Here is a 21,332-nt window from a genome sequence, read left to right as displayed (position 1 = left end):
TAAGAATCAAAGAAAGAAGGATGGGTGGCCTGGGAAGCAGAGGCGAGGGAAGAATTAGAAGAATGTTCACAATAAACTCAAAGGATATTCTTCCCAGGATGAGTGCAAACCCAGCACTACCATGCAGGACAGCTATACTTCTTCCTGCAGCAGTAGGTTGGTACAGTATTGACAAAGTCAAGATTGGCTGCAGGTCCAGAGGAAAGTGATCCCCTGAGTTAATATGCTGGCAATATACCAGAAACTGCCAGTGCCACCTGGGAAATCCATCCTAGGGAGTCTCAGCAAGAAATGGAGCCTGGTCTCCAAGTAAAGATCTCAAATCTGATCCCACTCCTGGACCTGTAATAGATTTTAAACCAGACCTATGCAGTGGGTTTGGATCCAAGCACCCCTAAAGTTCCAGTACTCTCTCAGGGTCAAGGCAAAATTCTCAAAGGGCTCTTCAGGTCAGAACAATGCTAACCATCATTCTAGGTAGCATATGCACATATGAGAGGGAAAGAAACATAAGTTACAGAGGATGGACAGGATATGGCTGCAAGGGCCCTGGGAGTATCCATCCTCCTGATTATTTGACTGGGCTCACAACCAAGGTAGAGATGGTGCAGCTGAGAGATGCCCTATTCCCTGGCCGAACTTAGAGCTAACACTCTTCCTGTGGGAGTGAACAATGAGATGAATCTTTACCATTTATCTTATGTCTGAGCTACAGCTCCCACAGCCTCTCAGCCATGACTGACTGGCACAGACCCTGTTACCCGGACCAGGACATTGACTCAAGGATGGAATTCCCAGCCTGACCTTGGACATCATCACTGTGGACTTGCCTGCTGATCATGAGACTGTGCCCAAGCCTCAGTGCTCTCAGTGTATCTGCCTTGCGTACCTGGCTCAGGTATGGTAGAAGTGGGCTCTGGGTGCCGAGTCCTCTGCCTCTGCCAGACTTGTTAATGCTCTTGTCTCCCGAGTCACCTTCCCTTGCAGAATAACTGGCTCTCATTGGTCCCTGACACTGGCATGGAAAGTGAGACCAAAAGGTAGCTACCATTTCTCTGTACCGCAGAGGGAATTAAAATGCAAAACTGACATTTTTCTTTTGGAAATGTGACTTAAGTTTTACTGAAAAAATCAAAACAGAACACAAGTGTCTCTAAGATGTATTCAGCTTTGAAATAAATATTCCACCTCAGATGCTGAAATTCTTGATAAAAAAAAAATTCATTTTGGCCGAGAATTCTGCGGTCAGAAAATACTTGGCTATGACATGCTGATCAACTCCATACTTTACACATAAAACAGCCAGGGATCCCACCAACTGCTGAGTAGTCTGTACCCACATCCAGCAATGCCTTTCAAGTTGCGCTCAGCTCAATTTCTCCCCCTGCTCAAGCACTAAACCAAATGTAGGCCTCAGCACTCAAAACCACGCAGGAGAAAGCCTCAGCAGCACTCTGAATGAAGAGAACACGTAACTAGGATAGCCACCATCAGGCTATTCCTGCCAGACTTTACATGCCACAGGAATGCAGTCTGAATTTGCTGATGTCAACTCACCTGTCAAAGAGGGGCTTCTCTCCACAGTCAAAAGAATCCTGCAAATCTTTGACAAGGTTGGCTTGGCCAGGCATCCGAAAGAGCCCCTCCTCTGTAAGACCTCGCTCCCGAATAAAATCCACACACTGTTCCACCAGCAGTGGGGCCAACCGCTGGCCATACTTCCTCTCGTACTGCACAGTGTCCTCCAATCGCTGTCCAAAGATCCCTGCCAAAAGAGTGCAAGAGAGACATTCAGGTGTTAGCTGCAACTCTTCATGAGCTATTGCTCAGGGTGAGTAATGAGGGAAATTATTTCATATGGATTGGATGAACCTGAACAAAGGTCCAGTTTTTAACAGACTCTGAAGAATAAAATATTTTTTAAAACTGAGTAGAATTACATGCCAAGTGTGGGTTTTTTTCTGCTTAAGAGTGCTTTAAACTACCCTTTGCCCTAAGATGGTTTATACCTCACTATACACAAGGAAAGTGGGGCTGAGATTATGCTTATGGTTATCTACAGCTATGCTGAACCTGAATTAAGTAATTACACTTCCACTGCATCTTCAGTCTTAAGAATGCCAAAACAGAGGCATGGGACACAATGCTTTTTTACATGCACCCACAGCTCACACAGTTAGTGCTTAATAGTTTGCAGCTACCCAGCCTAACAGGTAGCAACCCCCCTGCCAGGGGATTGCCAGCATGACAGAACGTAGTTGTCCACATTAAAACTGGCTTTTGTGAACCTGCTCTCACTTTCCACCTACTGTAAGCTTTAGGTTTCTATTTATTTTCCTTTAACAAAAATCAACAAGTGAAAATTAGAAAAATAAAACACAGATATGCAAAACATCATTGCTTTTCCTACTAAAACATGTCTTACTTCCTGCACCTTGGAAGTATAAGAAACATCAGATACTCTAAAAGCAGGCTGGCCACAGGTAGTTATTAGGTCAGACCTACTGCAGACATGTACCAGCAAGTATGAAGCACTGGCTCACTCTTTGGTGAAACTGGAGTTCCTGGTCAATGACAGCAGCTGAATGCCCTATTGGGGTCACATCTTTTTGACAATGCAGAAGAGCCTCAGGCTGCGAGATCCAGAAGTTCAATCCCTGCCACTAGGAGACAGCTTCATCTAAAAGGACAGCCTGTGAGTCATGCTCTGAAATCCTACTTCTGGGACCCTACAAGGTATGGAGGAGTCAAGGAGGATAGCATTCAAATTAATCTTATTTTGGAGATTAGGTATTCAGAAAGTGTGAGAATCTCAAGATTTACTCAGTTTCAGATAGGAAATTATATTCAAAGATTGCTCAAAGCAACAGGTAACTTTACACTGATATCAAAGCACTTTAGAGATCATGCACTTAGCACTCAATCATAAAGATCTGAAAAAAAAAAAGCAGCATCCAATACCAAAGTTACTCTGTTCACAATCAGCAGCCAAGCAGTGTTTAATGATGCACATGTGTGAATATACTGCATTTCGTTTGGTCATTTTGGCCATTTTTAGGGCTCTCATTTCCTTTCTACTAATGACCATATTTCTCATTTCTATTTTAGTGCTATACCCATGGCAGGCTGACAACTCATAGCAGAAGTTTCCTTGCAACCATTCACTATCCTCCAAGGGAGATCTCTATATCAAATTCTACCTTCATTCTGAATTCAGTCCAACCCTGCTGAACCCTCAGTGAAACAAAATCTAACACTGACTTTAGTGTCAACTCCCTGAATGAAACGTGCAAGAAGGATCCTGAAGCCCACTTTCCATTCCCTGCTGGTTTGTTATATGTCAGAAGACAGAAACCTTTCTTACACTCCAGTCTGCACAACTGCATTGCACTATGAGAACGAGAGGGCCATGAAGAATCTTGAAGGAAATTCCTTCCTTATCCTGGTGGGAAACATGCCCTGGAGTATGGGAGTGACTTATCTTTATCACTGTAAGTATTGTTTTTCTTTCAAAGTAAAGGTTTTACTAATTCTAGTTTCTAATCTGTTCATGAGTTTTCACTGAGATGGATGTTACTGAAATTATACTCCAGGACAAGGAATCTTTTCCTGGTTTTGCACAGGTTGCTTTGTAATCTCATCAAGTAATCCCTGTTGCCATGACCGGGCAAAGCTAAGCAGCACAGCAGAACTGCTTGGTATTTGGGGCTCAGCACTATCCAAAGGCTTCCAGGGCTCTTACAGATGTCAAGTACCCAAGGAAGAACAACTTTCTCAGCCTAGTTTCTCCAGTAACGTCTGAATCCAGATAATAGCTGAGAAAGTAAAGTCTCCAAGTCCTGCTCATCTTGGCCTCTCTGTAGTTCTCAACATTGCATATCACTGCACATGGAATAATCCAGGTAAAAGGAGCTGCAAGGTACAGCACAGAACCCTCTGCTATGAAATCTGAGCAGGAACACATGACTTCTCTAACCTCCTTTGTGCTATTCTGCTGGAGAACATTTCTCCCCCTTCATCTGAATTACATATTTGTTCCTGGGCCACAGGCTGCCTTCAGCCAAAAGTTCTTCAGCTTTAGTTACAGCAAGCTTGGCCCAGACCCCAACCTATACACCTATCAAATGAAAAAAAAACAAAACACAACAAAAAATCCCTTCCATATCCTATCATCAGTCTCTGAGCCAGGCTTCTTCCCACCAAACCCATCTATTTTCTCAAAATGATACATGATATTCACTGTTCTAGAGGTAGGACACATAGGCGCAGGGAGGTCAGGCTATGTAGACGGCATGGCAATTAGAGAACAGCAGCCTTGCTTTCCCAAATCTCCTCCTTGCTGAACAACAGCCCTGCTTCTCAAAGACTGTGTCTAGAGAAAGACTGGGAAAGAGGCAAATGCTCTGCACTCCCCCAAGTATAGCGCATAGTTAATGGTTTTCCAGAAGCCAACGTTCTGGTGTTCTAGACTGATCTAGAGCAAGGACAGAGGCCATGTCAGACACACATATGCAAGCATATGCACAGAACTACTGCATATGTGATCTCCACTCGCAGTGTGAAACTTTGCCTGCTTTCCCCTAGTCTTGTCTGGCCTGCGGTCAGTGACATGCCCTCACAGTTTCGGTCAGTTTTTTGCTGAGGTGATGAGAAAAGACCCTCGAGCCATTGCCAGGATGAAAGACTTCTCCCAGCCCAGCTCTTTTGGCTGCCTTCCACCTCGGTTTGGCAGATCCATTCCAGCCCAACTCCACTTGCAAACCTATGTTTTCTCTTTCCCTCATCCCTGAACCATAATTTTCCAAGGAGCTAAGTGCTAGAAAAGGTCCTCCAGGCATTGCCCAGATGAAGTATTTCTCCCCAGTCAAGTCTGCTGGTAACTCCTACTTCTCTTTTGCAGCCCATTACACTGCAGCCCCATGCTTTCTCTTTCTCTCTGTCCTAACACTATATAATTTTTTTTCTTTTTTTTTTTTTTTACTAAATCACAGACAAGGACCCCTCAGTCACTGTGCAGAGAAAGTCTGCTTTCAGGCCATATCTCTTGGTAGGAGGACTACTAGGGTTAGGGTCTAGAGTGAGAAAGCATAAGAACTGCGATTAGAATGGGGATGAAAAGAGGCAGCCAAAAGCAAGCAGGGATGTCAGGCTTGGAGAAATCACTCTTCTGTGCCATGGCTGCAGAGCTTGTCCATGGCTTAGAGGAGTAAATTAGGGTTAGGGTTCAGAGAAGGAGCAAGCTTTCTTTGGATTGAGGCTGGAAAGGGGCTGCCAAAGGCAAGTTGGAGCTGCTGACAGTAGTCCTGGGCATGCAGAAATCTTTCTTCCAGGCACCTCCTGGGGGGCCTTAACAAAGTCTCCCTTTGGGAAAATTACCATTAGGGTTCTCACAACCATACTAGCATGACACGTGGCACATTCACCTACTTCAGTCTCGTAGGGCTGAACAGGATAGACTGAGGAGGTGGTGTCCCACTAGTTCTATAAATCATCTCACTTCAGCTAGGTCTCAGAAGGGCTTGTAAAACTTAGTTAAATGTGCCTGAAACCAGCAGATAAGATAGCATTGCTGGTCTGGACAGGGGCTGCCCTGCTTTGCAAGGAAAAACTAACGTGGAATTAATTGCACACAGCCTCATCTGCTGGCTCCTCAAGGCACAGGCCTGGTTTTAATCACTGGGGCTATAGCTCAGACAGAACTTGGCAGTTCTTCACTCCATCTGATGAGCCTGCTGGAAGACATTAAAGTCTCTCTTCATTCAGAAGAAAGGGAGCCAGTGCCATCCGGTCACACTCCCGTACAGGGGTAGGCTAGAAATAAAGCCAAAAGCTACTGGCAACCCAAGGGTTAACCTTCCTTGTTGTATCCTTATCTATAGCTGGGCCCTTTTGTTTGGTTTGAAAGCAGAAAAAAAAAAAGCAGCATGGCTGGGACTACATCCTGAATTTCAGAAAGATTCAAGAGATACTAAAATAAAAACGGGCTACAGAATTTCTTTCCTCTACTCCAACAAGCTGTCTCTGTTCTTTAAAGATTTAGGTGGCTCTTTGTGGAAAAAGCAAGCCAGGAATGATGTGCTAAGACACAGACAGGCTTTCTGTCCTGGCCTGAATAGCTCACCCACCAGCTCCAGGCATACAAAGCCTATACATTCAGCTACGCTGTCTGGACATGCTGTGGGCAGGAAAATATATGCTCCCTGCTTCATTTTTCCTCATCAGAGCTCTGATTTCAACCAAAATAAACTGAAGAAAGTGATAATAAAGTCAGTACTCGAATGGATTTTCTTTGCAGAGAGGACTGAGTACTCCATAAGTGCTTAAAGAGGGAAAAGTCCAGACACACCTACATCAGCTGTAGGCACAGGTTAGTACACACACGCTAAAAGATGTACAGGAAGATAATCAGGCACACACCTGGATGCTGCTATACAGCACATACACCCGCGCATGCATGCGGTGCCTCACAGACAGCGGTTTGTGGATGTAAAGGTTGTGTACGTGCTCACCTGCATAGGTAAGCTTCTGCTTTTACCTTCCCACATTCATGCTTAGGCTTCCATTTATCTGTCCCTCTCACACATGAAAACTCTGAGAAAAAGCCATGGGCAGACATTCAGAAGTGCACACGCTTTCCCAGCACAAAGCACACACAAACCTGTAGCTCTTCCTGCCCTCCCTTGGCCCACCCAAGCACACACGGTGTGAATTACTGCAGAGCGACTGAAAGCGGAGCTCCATGCCAGGTGCTTGGAGCAACCCCCCTAAAAGATAGCTCCTAACAGTCCAGCCAGACAAAGCATGCAAAAGTGGAGGAAAGAAAAGGAAACAACAGATAATCAGGAAACAAGACGAATCTGATTAAATAACTTGCCCAAGGTCACACAAACGAGTCTGTGGCAGAACTCAGCGTCTTCTAAGCCCATTCCCCACAAAGACCAGCCTCCATATACTGGGACATGGTCGCTCTCATCCAACTCATTTAACTATTCCATTTAAAAATAAGTGCAACTATTTCCCCCCGAACCACCCTCAAATGCTAGCTTGGCACCCAGTAGTATTTTTGACCACAGCCTGGGTCTTTCCCACTCCTTCCCCTTTGTGAGGACAGCTGCTTTATTGAGATACTCAGCCTCTGTCTGAGTCTAAGCTCAAATATCTGCTTTTCATCCAGGAAAAGAAAACCATAACAAACCTAAGCTTTACAAAATCATCTCATACCTCTCGTTCTTGTGCAGCACTCCGCTACATGACAGGCGCTGAGCTTCAAGCAGAAACCAGGCAGTGTCAGACAGCAGGAGCGGCAGAGAAAGAAAGTCCTGACTTCAGGCATCAGACACATTCTGAGTCCCAGCACTGGCAGCTTTCCATTCACCCAGCGCTCCAGAGTGGAGAGCAGCCGATCTGCCCTGGGAGATAATCGCAGCAGCACATCTGGTCTTAGCTCCACAACTCAGCATTAATTATGACTTGTGCAGAAAGCATTTGAAATATCCAATGAGATGCAGAGCTCCCAGGCTCGCTCGGCAAGGGGAAGGAGTGAGCAGAAAGACAGGCAGGTAGGGTCTTGCCCACCCTCGAAGCTGCCGCCAATGTAAACAGCATCTAAGTATGGGTCACAAGTTTTAACAAAGGCATCCCCCATCGGCTCTGTAATATATTCATGGTCTAATTGCTTGTCAGATCTATTCTAGATAGCTGAAAAAGCTGAGCAACAGTTGCTGTCTGCATGCCACGCTCTCGATCCCTTCATGATACAGGCGGCGTTAGCTGTGCTGCGGGCAGCCCAGTGCCCTGTTCTGGCCTTTGAGCTGCTCCCCAAGCACCAGAAGCACAAACCTCATGTTTAGCACTTCTCCCCATCCCCACCTGGGGATATCTTCCAGCTCCTGAACTCGCTGGAAAGTTTGACATAGCATCAGACAAACCACAGACTTTGACCCAGTGCAGGTTTGGTGGTTGTTGGTTTTGTTTTGGTTTTGTTTTGTGTGTGTGTGTGTGTGTGTGTGTGTGTTTACAGCCTCTGCTTTAGCCCTGTATGAAGAATCTGCCTACTGACAACAAATAGCACAGCTGGATAGGATAACTGGTAGGGGAAGGAACTAAAAGCTCTTTACATGTCAGCCAGCCCCCAGGACTTCCTTGGAGGAAAACTTTCATACACACAGCTCCTGCGCTCAGGGTAAGTGGCCCATAGTCAAGAGCAATGCCTGTCACACTGTGACCCATGCAGTTACACTGAGGTCAGCCCTTCATCCCTTCTACAAAATGCACGCGCATAACTGCAGATAGGCAGCAGTCACTCCCCAGAACCTTTGCACTAATCGTCTGGAGAAATTTATGCATTTCCCTCTGGAATAATAATAATATAAAACCCAATATAATAAAAACCAATATAATATAAAATATAATATAAAAACCAATATAATAAAAATATAAATAATAATAATTAAAACCCCTGTTTGCAAATGCTCATCTGTTTCAATAATTAAAATATCGTGTCTGTGGCCATTCTAGAGACCACACTCATCTGAACTTCCTGGCTTACCATGTGCTTAACTACACTGTGGCTCAGCTTAAATACATGTCAGAGAAGGCACTGACCCAGTGGTCGAACACTGAGATTTCAGTCACTGAGACAGTACTGCCCCGCAGCTCAGGAAACTTGATTTCAGACTCTGTCTCTACATCCTCCGATTTGATCAAAAGCTCTCACTTTACGAAAAGGCAACACCAGGATCAAAAGATCTAGTTCTTGAATAGCATAATAGTATGGCAATCCTTAGGTATTCTAGGTTTACCTTAAATAGAAAGGTATTTCAAAGCTAGATACCAGAGCCCCAGACAAAACACTAGACAATTCTTGAAGTCCACTAAAGGACATTTGGTAAGTGATAGAGATCCTTAAATAAAAGGTAGAAATGAGATCTTGGGTATTCTTCACCCTTTTATTGTCCTCTCTTCCCTTGTGGAGAACACTGAGGCTGCAGGTTAGGGAAAGTCTTTCAAACGGCTGACACACCAGCAGGATTTTTGGCACTATTCCCTGGAATGATGCCTCAAAACATGTCACATCTGCTAGTAACATTACAGAGCTGGGAACTCAACATTTGGAATGGGATCTCAGGAGACAGCAAATGCAGACCTTCATTCTTCCATTCCCTTCTCCATTTCTGTTTTCCATCTCTCAAATTACAAGAACAAGGAGGCATCCAATGAAATACAAAGTGAGTTTAACATGGATACCGCTGTAACAGAAGTATAATCAACATGTGAAATTCACAGGTCCTCTGCGGCCGAGGGCACAGCATGACTCAAAGCACAGTTAAACATCAGCATGCCTTGCAGGAGTACCCTGAGTTGTGTGAGAGATGGCAAAGACAATGTAAACTGTTCTCCAAAGAAAGAGCAAATACGGCCCTGGTGAGAGAAAAAGGCAAGATGCACACACACATGCTTGCTCATGTGAGCATCACAACTGAAGCAGGAAATGATAGCTGCTTCATTGTTGTTCCCTGCAGATTGTCACTGCAGTTATAGGTGTCCTGTGAGAAAAACTTGACACTGTGCTGTGTGGCTACCATTCCACAATTAGCATTTTATCACCTTATATGAAAGAATTCTCAATCCCTTTCAAAGCCTTCTGTTAAAAATCATGACTTAAACTACAGAATACAATGCCACCGGAATAAAAAATATAGATGCGTGTGTATATATATAACACATGTACAGATAAATGTATATATATAAATTTGTCTTCTACATTTTGAACTTTTGTGTTGCACTTAGATCCTGCTGAAACCCAAAATTCTCACACAATCACTGGATTTCTGGTGGTGCAGAATTATACCAAACACTGCAACAATAGCAGTTAAGTCCAGCGAGCTGTTCACATTGCTTATAAACTGCTCAACTGCCATCAAAATTGCAAGTGCCACCTGAGGATCTCATGAAGGAAGATGAAAGAATAGTACCAAAAAGGACCTGAGGGTACTGATGGATGGCAAACTGGATGTGAGCCAGCAGTTGTGCCCTCACAGCCCAGAAAGCCAACAGCATCCTGGGCCGCATCAAAAGAAGCGTAGCCAACAGGGTGAGGGAGGTGATCCTGCCCCTCTGTTCTGTGCTAGTGAGGCCTCACCTGGAGTACTGTGTCCAGATGTGGAGTCCTCAGTACAGGAGAGACACAGACCTGTTGAAGCGCATCCAGAGAAGGGCCACAAAAGTGACCCAAGGCATGGAACACCAGTCCTATGAGGACAGGCTGAAAAAGCTGGGGCTGTTCCCCCTGGAGAAGAGAAGGCTCCAGGGCCGCCTGAGAATGGCCTTTCAGAAATATCTAAAAGGAGGCTGTAACAAAGAAGGGGACAGACTCTTTAGCAGGGCCTGTTGTGATAGGACAAGGGGAAATGGTTTCAAACTAAAAGAGGGGAGATTTAGACTGGATCTAAGGAAAATGGTTTTCTTTACACTAAGGGTAGTGAAGCACTGTCACAGGTTGCCCAGAGAGGTGGTGAATGCCCCGTCCTTGGAGACATCCAAGGTCAAGCTGGCCACAGATCTGAGCAACCTGATTGAGCTGTAGATGTCCTTGTTCATTGCAGGGGAGTTGGACCAGATGACCTTTACCTTTAAGGGTCCCTTCCAATTCGAACAATTCTATGATCCTGCCTCTACATGTCACTACAAGCCTTGAGACTGGCTGGGAAGTTCACTATAGCTTAGACAACCTCTGAAAATCCAGGCATGTCTCGGGGTTAGCATCTAACTCAGGTCAAATTCAGTCTTGAATATGGTTGCAACAGACAGCAACGGTAAACCTGCATGAACTCAGAAAATATTCCTCCCCATCTCTGATTATGAATAAACTTGCTGGCTTGTACAGCTCTAGCAAAGTGCCCAGAGGGCGTGGTTTATTTTTAAACATTGGCTTACACATAGCGTTAGCTAGTATACAGATATACTCAAGTGGATCTGTCTGAAGAGACTCAGATGTAGGAAATTATTTTGCCCATTTGTGCAGAAAGGATGAATTATTCAAGTTAGAGTTGAAGTTCCTTAATTTTCAGGTACGTTGAGCCTTACACAGATTCATTCCTTAGCCCAGGCAAACATGGGCACTTGAGCACCTCCCTGTACCTGCTGAAAGCTGGCAGTGAAACAGTTACAGGCAATCAGTCACAGGACTGAAGCCAGCAGGAAAGCCTCCAATAGTACGACACTTAAAAATTTTCGTTCTAGTTTTTTCCCCTCTCCAAACAATTTGAGAATATCTGCCCATGAACAAAAATGACTCCCCTGCTCTGGGCTGGGGTCTCAACCTTCACTGATAAAATGAAATTTTTAAAGAATAAATAGGTTCTGCTTGCTGACTGATAAACCAGTCAACTCTGGCTTGAAAGGTTAGCAAACAGCAGTGCTCATCCTTGTCTCACAACAAACTCAGCCTAACCTGTGCATGGTGTTCTCCCATCCCTTCAAAATATGTCAGGAAAGGAACTCACTGAGCAGCACTGTAAATTACCCTGCAGTGGACTCTGCCCAGTTTGTGCTCTAAACTGAGATTGCTCTAAACTGTTTGCTCACAGAGAGAAGATGATAAACAGACCTAAACATCACTCAAGCACAACATTCTCAATCCACAGCCAAACCCCTGTTGTTTATTGGTCTATCTTTCTCTAAACAAAGGCAAGAAGGATTTAGAGAACAAAACATCACGAGCAACAAAAAGTGCCTTTTAGCAAGCAGTGATCTGGGAAAATGTGCCCCAAGAAACTTTTTTCTCTCACAACATAAGAACAACATTTACAGAGCTTTTTATTTACCAACTCCTGCATACACCTGCCTACATTTAACAGATCGCTTCCATAGACCTATATGAAGCTGTCCGTAGAACACATCTGACTCGTAGAACTTCCCTTCTAAATGTGCTGCTGCATGTTGATCACCCCACTGCACAGAAGTTTTACAGAAATTCTGAGTGCTGGTAAGTATAAAATAGTTATGACAGTATAATTACTGCCACCAGAAAAGGACTAGAACTCCAGCTGTGTGTCCAAATGCAAGGATCATGGAGGCTGCAACCTCACACTGGTCTCTGGTGAAGAATGAAATGAACTGCCCAGACTTCTAATCATTCTGAAACATGGCACGGCCAGCAATCTAGATTCACCACTGACATTTGTAATAACAGCCCCCTTTATCCATTCAGAAAAATTAGCAAGTTTATGCTCTCAAGCCTTTCCATATTTCAAACCTGAGAGATTGATATCCTAAGAATGACTGGTCACTGAGAAGCAGACAGGATCAAAACTGAATGCATGGGCACGTTATTCAAATTGAACTTCACCATAAATACTTTTGTTAACCTATAACCTACAATTGTAAAACTTACTAGCAGGTAAATCATATATGGCATCATGTTGTTGCTTCTCCTAACTCAATCAATGATGAAATCTATTAGTTAATTTCCCACGTTTACCTTTAGCTTCCACTATCCAACTAAAATTCCCAGTTAATATAAAATATAACTTACACCTTCACCACTCAAGCATAAGATTATGGTCTAAGCTCTAGCCACATCTGAACTTGATCATCTGTGCTTGGGGGGGAGGGGGATGGCATTTAGCTCCAATTCATAAAATAGATAAAACAGTAAATCTGCCAACTTTTCAGGAACAGTTCTGGCAGAGGTCAAGGGCTTAATGTTCACTTCCCTGAGCTGCAACTCAGAAGGTAGCAAGAGGAAACTGCAAGGCTGATTACCTGATGATGGAGAAGAAAAGAAGAGCAACTGGAAAGGAAATGGGAAAAGAAAGGGTGAATTTGTTTTCAGCTCGTAAATGGTTAAAATTGCAACTTTTAAGGAGCAGAGTACCCTTCCCCTTCAGTAAGCACAGATTCTTGTAACATTCATCAAAGGAATAACACAGAAATTAAAATACTTGCCTGCAAGCTGAGAAACACCACAGGAACATGTTTGTCCCATTAATCATACACTGGAGGATGCACAGTGAGAATCATTGGTGTTTTAAGCCTTTCAGACATGAAGCACAAATCTAATGCTTACAGGAGCAACCTCACTGAGCAACTGCCGGTGCAGCAGGAGATACTGGTCAGACGAAGTGCTACAGACAGCAGCCACCACAGCACAACTGCACAGCCACTTTGAGCTCTCCATGGCACTCGCTAGCTGAAGAGGACAACAATCTGCTACTGAAGAGAAAGAAGGCACAAGCACCGCCATATTTTATCAAAAGTAAAACGGCACTTAGCAATACGAGATACATATGAAGTTAACGACTACATCCAGACCTTTTTGCTTGATAGCTCTGGTGGACCTACCTTCTACAGACATGTCTAATTCTATTTTGAACCCATTTATTACTTTTGTTTCCACATCTTGTGACAATGAGTTTCATAATTTAATTGGGCACTGTATGAAATTTTTTTTTCCTTGGTTTAAACCCTCTCCAAATCCTCCATACTCTTGTCAGAGGTAATCTTCTTTGCAAGAGGAGTCTTCTCCAATATTCTTTTCAAAGGTTTTTTTTTGGTTTGTTTTTTTTTTTTTGAGAGAGAGAGAGAAAGAGAAAGAGAATGCCTTACATTTGAATATATTTTACATCTTATCAGTTGTGCAACCTCTGGAGTACAAGATCCTTCCTAAAAAGAACTTTTAATAGAAGTTCTGTCTTGATTTTCAGGGAGGGATTTCTTCTCTCAGCCTGCTGGCAACACACTTCCTAATGCAGAACAAGACCCTGCCGACTTTCACTGCCACAAGGGTGCATTGCTGGCTCGTGTTCAACTTGTCATCCATCACCATCCCAGGTGCTTCTCTGAAAAGTTGCTTTCCAGCCAGTCAACCCAGAATGTGCTGGTGCCTGCAGTTATTCCTCCCTAGGTGCAGGATTCTGTTGAACTTCATGTTTCTGTTCACTCCCTTCTCCATCCTGCTGAGGTATCTCTGAATGATGGCAAAACCATCTGATGCATAAATTCTTCCTCCCAGGAACAATCAGTAAGCTTTCTGAGGGTGCACTCCATCCCATCATCCAGGTCATTAATGAAGACGTTAAACAGTACTGGCCCCAGCATCAGACCCTGGGGTGCACCACTAATGACTTACTTGCCTGCAAGCTGGACTTTGGGCTGCTGATCGCAATCCTTCACACACTGCAGATCAACCAGTTGCCAATACACTTCAGTGTCCATTTATCTAGTGAATACTTTATGAATTCTTAAATGGGGATTTTACAGAAGACAGTGTAAAAATCCTTGCTGAAGTCAAGATAAACAACATTCACTGCTCTTCCCTTATCCACCCAGACAGACATTTCATCTGTAATGTAACCAGGTTGGTCAAGCACGACTTCCCCTTCATAAATCCATGCTGACTACTCCCACTCACTTTTTTGATCTTAGTATGTTTGGAAACAACTTCTAGGTTTATTTGCTCTGTTACCTTCCCAGGAACAGAGGTGAGGGTGACCAGACTGTAGTTCCCAGGTCCTCCTTGCTCTTACTGAAGATGGGAGTGGGACCTCCAACAATCACATGCTCTTTGTAAGATTACTGCCATTAGTCAGCTCCCACAGCACTTGTGGATGCATCTCATTAGGTCCTATTGACTTGTGTACACTCATTTTCTTTAAGCGTTCCCTAACCTGATTATTTGCCAGGGAGGAGAGAACTTCCTTGTTCCAGACTGTCCCACTGGCCTCAGGGACTGGGGACTGCTGAAGGAAAATTTTAGCAGTAAAACATGAGGTGAAGAAGACACTGAGTACCTTAAAACCTTTTTCATGTCCTTTGTCTCCCATCTCTTTCAGTAGTGGGCCTGCATTTTCCCTGGTCTTCATTCTACTGCTGATATAACTGAAGTAGCCTTTCTTGTTGACAGTCACATCCCTCACCAGATTCAAATCCATGTAGACTTTATCTTTCTTAAGTCCATTCTTGCATTCTTAGACAGCTTTTCTCTATTTTTCTTAGTTCGCCTGTCCCTGTTCCCACTTCTTGCTTTGTTTTTAAGCTTGAGCATTGTCAGGAGCTCCTTTTTAATCCAGCTCCTTCCACCTTTGCTTGATTTCCTGCACATCAGTGTGGACTATTCTTGAGCTTGGAGGAGAAAATCCTTGAAAATCAAACAGCTCTCCTGGACCCCCATTCTCTCCAGAACTCTATCCCATGGGACTCTTTCAAGTATATCTCTGAAAAGTTAAAACAACTGCTCCCCTGAGTCCCAGGGTTGTGATCCTACTATCTGCCTTGTTGAATGATGCCTCCAGAGTAGCTCTTTTACAGATACTCGGTGCGACCTTAGGCAAGTTATTTGATTGCTCAGTACTTCAGATTCTTCCTTGACAAGAAATGCAGACAACAGCCTTATTCTACCTCAAGGTTGTGTCATGGTGATGGAATACATTAGGTATAAAGAAGCAATAAAAATCCCAGATACGTCTGATGGTCAGAAAAAAAAAAAAGTAACTTAATCAGATCTCAGAGAAAGATCTTAGATCCTTAAAACTTTCTCTGCTGTGAGCAGTTCAGACACCAAGACCTGCACTCAACTTCAACTCTGCTCTGCATCTTAGCATCTATATCCACAAGTGTAACTGCCTGTAATACATCTGCCTGGGGTAAAGCTTACCAGCATCACCTCACAGATGATTCATGCATCCCCTAGTCCTAGGCAGATAACTGAACTCAACCCCTATCATTTTTCTCCTTCTCTCCCCTCAGTTGGGCCCACCTCCTACTATGAGACAACACTGAAGAGCAAACACTGATAAGCTGAACCTGGCGCCAGCTGTCTCTGTGCAGAGATAACAGCACATAGGCACAACAAACACCCAGTACCACACCCCACACACCTGTGGGAGCCCGAGCAAGAGAAGCCCACCCTGCAACCAAGTGAGGGGGCTCCTTAAGGCCCAGGCAGGAATCCTCTAGTCTGCTGCTCTTGGGGAGCCCACTAACCAGACAGGGAGCAGAAACTTGTTCTCAGTCTTCATACTGGGCAGATATAAGAGCGGAAGTCACCTCTTTGCTCTTTATTTCTATGATATCTTAGCATCTTAAATCCACAAATACAATTCTACGACCATGATGGAAAATTCCCATCTTACAGGTGGAAAAATTAAACCCCAAACTCACAAGACTTAGCATAATACCAGAGTTCCTAAAGAGTCTGGCATCCTTGTGGACATGCATCTAATAATGTCAGATCCTTCAAAACAGTAACTTTTCTTTCATGCAGATTTTATCTGAAACACATTTACTTATGTAAAAATAGGATACCTCATTAGGCTTACGTAGGACTACCCCTACACTACTAATAATGACACTGAGGTGGGTATTAAATTAAACCTCGGAGAATCCTTCTCTGGTTCTCAGCTCTCCTCATGTATAAGACACTGTCTGCATAAGGTCCTAATTGCCAGCATGATCTTCCTCTGCACTGTTCTGCTGGCAGAAGGAAGAATCCACATGTCAAGCCTTATCCATATGGAGAAATGGACTGGAATTAATGATAGCAGAGTGGCTTCCCCAGTGGACATTTTTTCAGACCCTTCGGTTAAAAATTATTACTCCTCAGAAATATTCCTTCTCATAGGAGAAAAAGGTCATGGAGTTCCTTCAGAATTATTATGCTTTCACAGGTAAAGCTCTCCTTGTTTGCCTAAGGGAAGCATATTCCCTCCAACTCTTTTACTCCCCTTCCATCACACGGAACTGATGAAAGCTTGGGATAAAGAGGAGGAGGAGGAGGAATTAGGATAAAGTAATTGAGAAAGAAAGAGGCTGGGACATGTATTTCTGGCAGAGGAGCAAGGAACTGCTCATGGCAAGAAATAGCAAGTAAACAGAAGGAAACATACAAACACAGCACAAGATTAACACAAAATAATTCCATCCCCACACAGTGCTGGTCATGTGCTGGGCTGTAAGAGTGCTACACACACCTCACGGCTTTCAGCTCTGGACACTGAAAAACTCAGCTTTTGTACTGCCTGGCCCAAATCCAGCTTGAAACACATTATGTTTTAAGTCTTATACGAGACAAAAATGAAGAAGGCATGAAGCCATGAAAAGTAAGAGGAGAACAGATGGCAAGGGACCTCCTTAAAGTAGCCATATTTCTTCAGACTGGAGGTACAGCCCCAGTACAGATTTACAGAGTGAGGAAAGATCCCCTCTCCACCTTGCTACTCCCAGTATTTTCCATACATCCCATTTCAGAGTATGCTGGCAGGCTCACTCTCACCAAAGCCTGTGGCCAGGCTATTTTTCTAGCACTGTGTCACAACTACAAGGCTTCCGTATTAAAAAGCAGCCAGAGAACAACATGACTGTAAGGCACAGAGCGACTTTTCTAGATAAATTTCCAGTGACACACAGAAACACAGAGCAAAATTTGTACCTCATGGAGGTAAGAAGAATCAGAGGAAACAATTTTAACACGCCCTGTCAGAATGTGTTCCAAAATTCACTTCTATCAAGGCTTTGTAATAAATACTATTCCTGAAGACATAAACTCAAAACATACAGCTTACTCTCAAATCTCAGTTCTGAATGAGATGGACTAGACTCAAGAATTCAGGAGCCTGAAACTTAGGGAAATGGTTCAAAATTGTTTTCTCCATAAACAGGGCATCTCTTCTTCAAAAGAGTCAGGAACTGTAGGATTTTAAGACCACATTTCAAGTATTTTTGAAAGCATGACTTCTTCATGGCTTTTAAGCCTGAACACGTCTTCTATTAATGATTTTGGATCCTCAGCAGCTTTGGAGAGTTTTCTATTTAAAAAAAATCTTTGCTGTTCACCTTTAAACATAGTTCATGCGTCCACCTCAGCATGTAAGAAGACACCTTCAATCTTTTTGATTTATGTGTTTCTTCAATACATCAGCAAAGATTAAAGTGTGGCTAAGCCTCTCATTTTATCTTGGCATGATTCATTTTTACACCATATCAGCCTTCTCCAGAGCTGGATATTTACATATTAATAATGAAGCCTGCATTATAATTCCTAACTCCCATTCCTTTAGCGTCATATATTAAAAAGTGTCGATAGATAAGACTTGGCTCTCAAATTAGCAGTGGTAGCAAAGCAGATTTCAAATTATTCAATTAAAAGAGAGACAGCTATGTTTACAGTCCTCCCACAATTGAGGTAGGCTGGGATTTCACTCACAGAGAAGTTGCCCTGCTCTGATTCTGATTGAGGAGGGATAGTTTCAATCATTTAGAAACAATGATTTGGATGTTTTAACTATTTCCTAGTTATTGGCATTCTTATAAACATTTTGTGCAGAGAGACTGAGGATGCAGTTCCATGGTTTGTTTAAGCCAAGTGAAGTGTAGGCTGTAGCCAGAATGAACAAGCGTGCCTTTCTCCACCCAATCACCCTCACTGTTCTAGAACTGCAGCTATTCCTGCCTGCACAGCTGGGCAAAGGAGCCAATTCACCTCAAAACTAATTCACTCCCACTTTTTTTCTCCCAGGTCATTTCCACCTGCACAGCATAACCACTAGTGTCAGCAAAACGAAATGTGGTGGCAACACATGGTTGCAAGGTGGGAGAAGCCCACTGCTGACAGCAGATAGTACACAGTTCAGAGGAGTGCTGAAACCATAGGATAAGAATCTGCTCATGTAGCATTGACTACAGAGCATAGCAGACATAGCCAAGCTGGTGAATTTGAGTAGCGAGGCAGAGAGCTAAGGCCAAACTGGCCAGCCATGTTCTCAAGTAGTTTTGATCCAGAGATAAAAGGAAAAAACTCAATACACGATTTCAGTTCTTTTCAATTATGCCTCACTTCTATAGGGCACCTTAAGCCAGCTCTCATCCACATCAGTAGTGGTCTTTACACTGACATCAACAGGAAATGGATCAAATCTGCAGCATCTGAAAACAGCAGCTGCTACATTCCCCCAACGTAGCCTCACTCCCACAATTCATTCAATCTATGTTTTTGATATTTCATAGAGTAAGAGTATGTAAAAATATCTGCCCTCATTCAATGGGAAACAAAAATTTTACTCTTCACCACTGAAGATAAGTTTAGAGGTCAAGAAAGACAGAAGATTAATTAGGGCAATACTGCCTCCAGAAAGAAACTAAAATGAAAAATAAACCAATCTCTGCTTTTATGCCATTCTTATGGTTTTGTTTCTAAAATCGCAGAACTGCAAATTATTTTACTTTAGTACTTTAAGTAAGATGTTTGCTCTGCAGCTATCCCAAGAGGCTGACAAAACATCAATATTGACATGAAAAAAAAAAAAGAAATTTGCACAGATACGAGTGGTGCTGAAAACATCATGCCCTAAAGAAGAGGTCAGCTGCTGAAAAGTACACTATTTACCATGACTAATTCTCGCCTTTATCCTCCCAGCATTAACTTGATATCTATAACAAAGCTGCAAAATACATACACCACAGATTCTGAGACTTCAGTGGAGGAACTTCAGGGATCTACCCTAAGCTTGGTATCTAGAAGCCCCTTTGAGAAAGAAAAACAAGCATATACTCATGTTTGAGGAGGAATCACGGTAGATCTGTTTCTGCTAATGAAAAGAGCTTGCTTATACTACCCAGGGCACAACAGCATTTCATGGGACCTCTCCGAATCAGGTACAAGCTACCTTTTGTATGTACACCCGTTCTGCGAAGAAAGGTCTAGGAAAAAATTACATCATCACTAGAGATTATATTTTCTCCAGACAAACCAAGCCACTATACAGAGTCAAAATTAGAAGAGTTATTTAAAAGAAAAAGAAAAGCGTTACTAACAAACACTGGATCTTCTTATCAAGCTTGCTTCAGCCTTTTTCGTTTGCGTTCTGGTCACTTTTTGACCCTAGATTCAGGAAAACTAGTAATTTAATTTCAGCAAAGCTAATTGTATTACCAAACTCTTATCTGGCACTTTTTATCTGTACCTCTTAAAAGAGGTTGATATCGCTATCTACAGGTGATATCACTATCTGCACGAACGCCCATCAGTAGCTCAGAAGCCACTTCAAAGTGTTGCTACCACCAACAGTGAACCCAGCAGAAAACATCTGTGAACTCTTGTTCTGTACCACACTGCTAGAACACCCATCTGATCTTATGACTTGAGAATTTGACTACAGACTTGAGAAGACTACAGTACGGTACCAATATTCAGAGTCTGGATTTTTTGTTCATTTTAAATAGAGGGACTGTCAAGTATGGTGCACTTAACAGGTGTTCTCTCAACTTGACCCTGTTCTTCTTCCCACAGTGAAGCCAGAGGAAGCTCTGTCTTCTCAACCAGGCCCAGACCAAATGAAGAGTTTTGCTGCCTCTGGCTGTGAGGAGGTTAAAGATGAGCATCTGCTCTGGAGGTGGAAACCTGAGATAACTGGACATGCTCTTTTACATCCATAAGGATAAGAAAGAGCCACAGAACAGTTATCAGCTTTAAGAAACTGGGCACTGGCAATAGTGATATTTTTGTTATTACCACCATTTCTGACTGTGGGTAATACAGTAGGGATATGACATCCGCTTCCATTCCCTTCCATCCCCTGGCAAAAAAGCCTAACCCAATCTCCATGCTGTAAAACACTTTAGACAATCAAGAGATTATCTAGGCATGTCAGTGATTTTACAGTGTTACACATATCCTAGTATCACAAGAATATGTTTTACCTTGAGGCAAATGTTTTAATTTATGTGCATGTGAGCTATTTGCAATACCTCCACCAAAAGGAGCCCATATAACCCGTCGGATGGCTTTCACCCAATCTTCCATTTCATTCTGGGAATTAGCCATGAGCAGGAAAGCTTCATGATTGACAGGCATCTTTTCCCGGTCTCCTGCACCACCTGAAAGACAAAATATAAACCTCTTTCATCTTCTAGCTCAGAAGAGAACAACTAATGTTTAAAACTACTAAAATTCTAGGTCAAAATGATCAAATGATTCTTTTAATCGAGCAGTTTTACACACAGTTCCTACTCATATGCTGCAGCACTCACAAAACAGGTTGATAAGAATTCAAAGCTGAACTAAAAAAATGTGCGTTTCCAGTGCAAGAACTTGGAGATATTGTGCCTGCTGCCCCAGCAGTAAACAAAGGGAGACCACAGTCTGTAGGACCCGGCAGGAGCTCAAAATGAATTTCATATATCAGTGCTGAGGCTCTGAGAGATCCAAAAGGAGGGGGACCAAGGGAATCCTAGGACACTTCAGTGTTTGAGACACCGAAGTTGCAAGACCATCTGCTTTACTCAAGTCCCTGGAAATGTATAGTCTCGATATAGAAAGAGACACATTCTGGTTTTGG

At 43.2% G+C, this 21,332-nt stretch overlaps 1 protein-coding gene across 10 annotated transcripts in view; it reads right to left on the bottom strand.

Annotated features, from left to right (window-relative positions):
- Nucleotides 1–21,332, bottom strand: part of ARHGAP22 (Rho GTPase activating protein 22) — a 149,988-nt gene that overhangs the window by 17,442 nt on the left and 111,214 nt on the right. For 8 of the 10 annotated variants that reach the window (XM_021397808.1, XM_021397806.1, XM_021397810.1 and 5 more), the window contains 2 exons: nucleotides 20,695–20,871; nucleotides 1,558–1,765 (listed from right to left, as the gene is read on the bottom strand). In XM_021397808.1, the coding sequence (XP_021253483.1) occupies nucleotides 1,558–1,765; nucleotides 20,695–20,871 (385 nt within the window). Of the gene's footprint in view, nucleotides 1–1,557; nucleotides 1,766–7,221; nucleotides 7,810–20,694; nucleotides 20,872–21,332 lie in introns of those variants that run through there. The other 2 variants (XM_021397807.1, XM_021397816.1) reach the window with 2 other exon arrangements.

The sequence above is a fragment of the Numida meleagris genome, chromosome 5, assembly GCF_002078875.1.
Source record: "Numida meleagris isolate 19003 breed g44 Domestic line chromosome 5, NumMel1.0, whole genome shotgun sequence".
In the NCBI taxonomy this organism is placed as follows: domain Eukaryota; kingdom Metazoa; phylum Chordata; class Aves; order Galliformes; family Numididae; genus Numida; species Numida meleagris.
The sequence above is the reverse complement of the archived record's forward strand: the minus strand, read 5'-3'. Positions and strand labels throughout refer to the sequence as shown.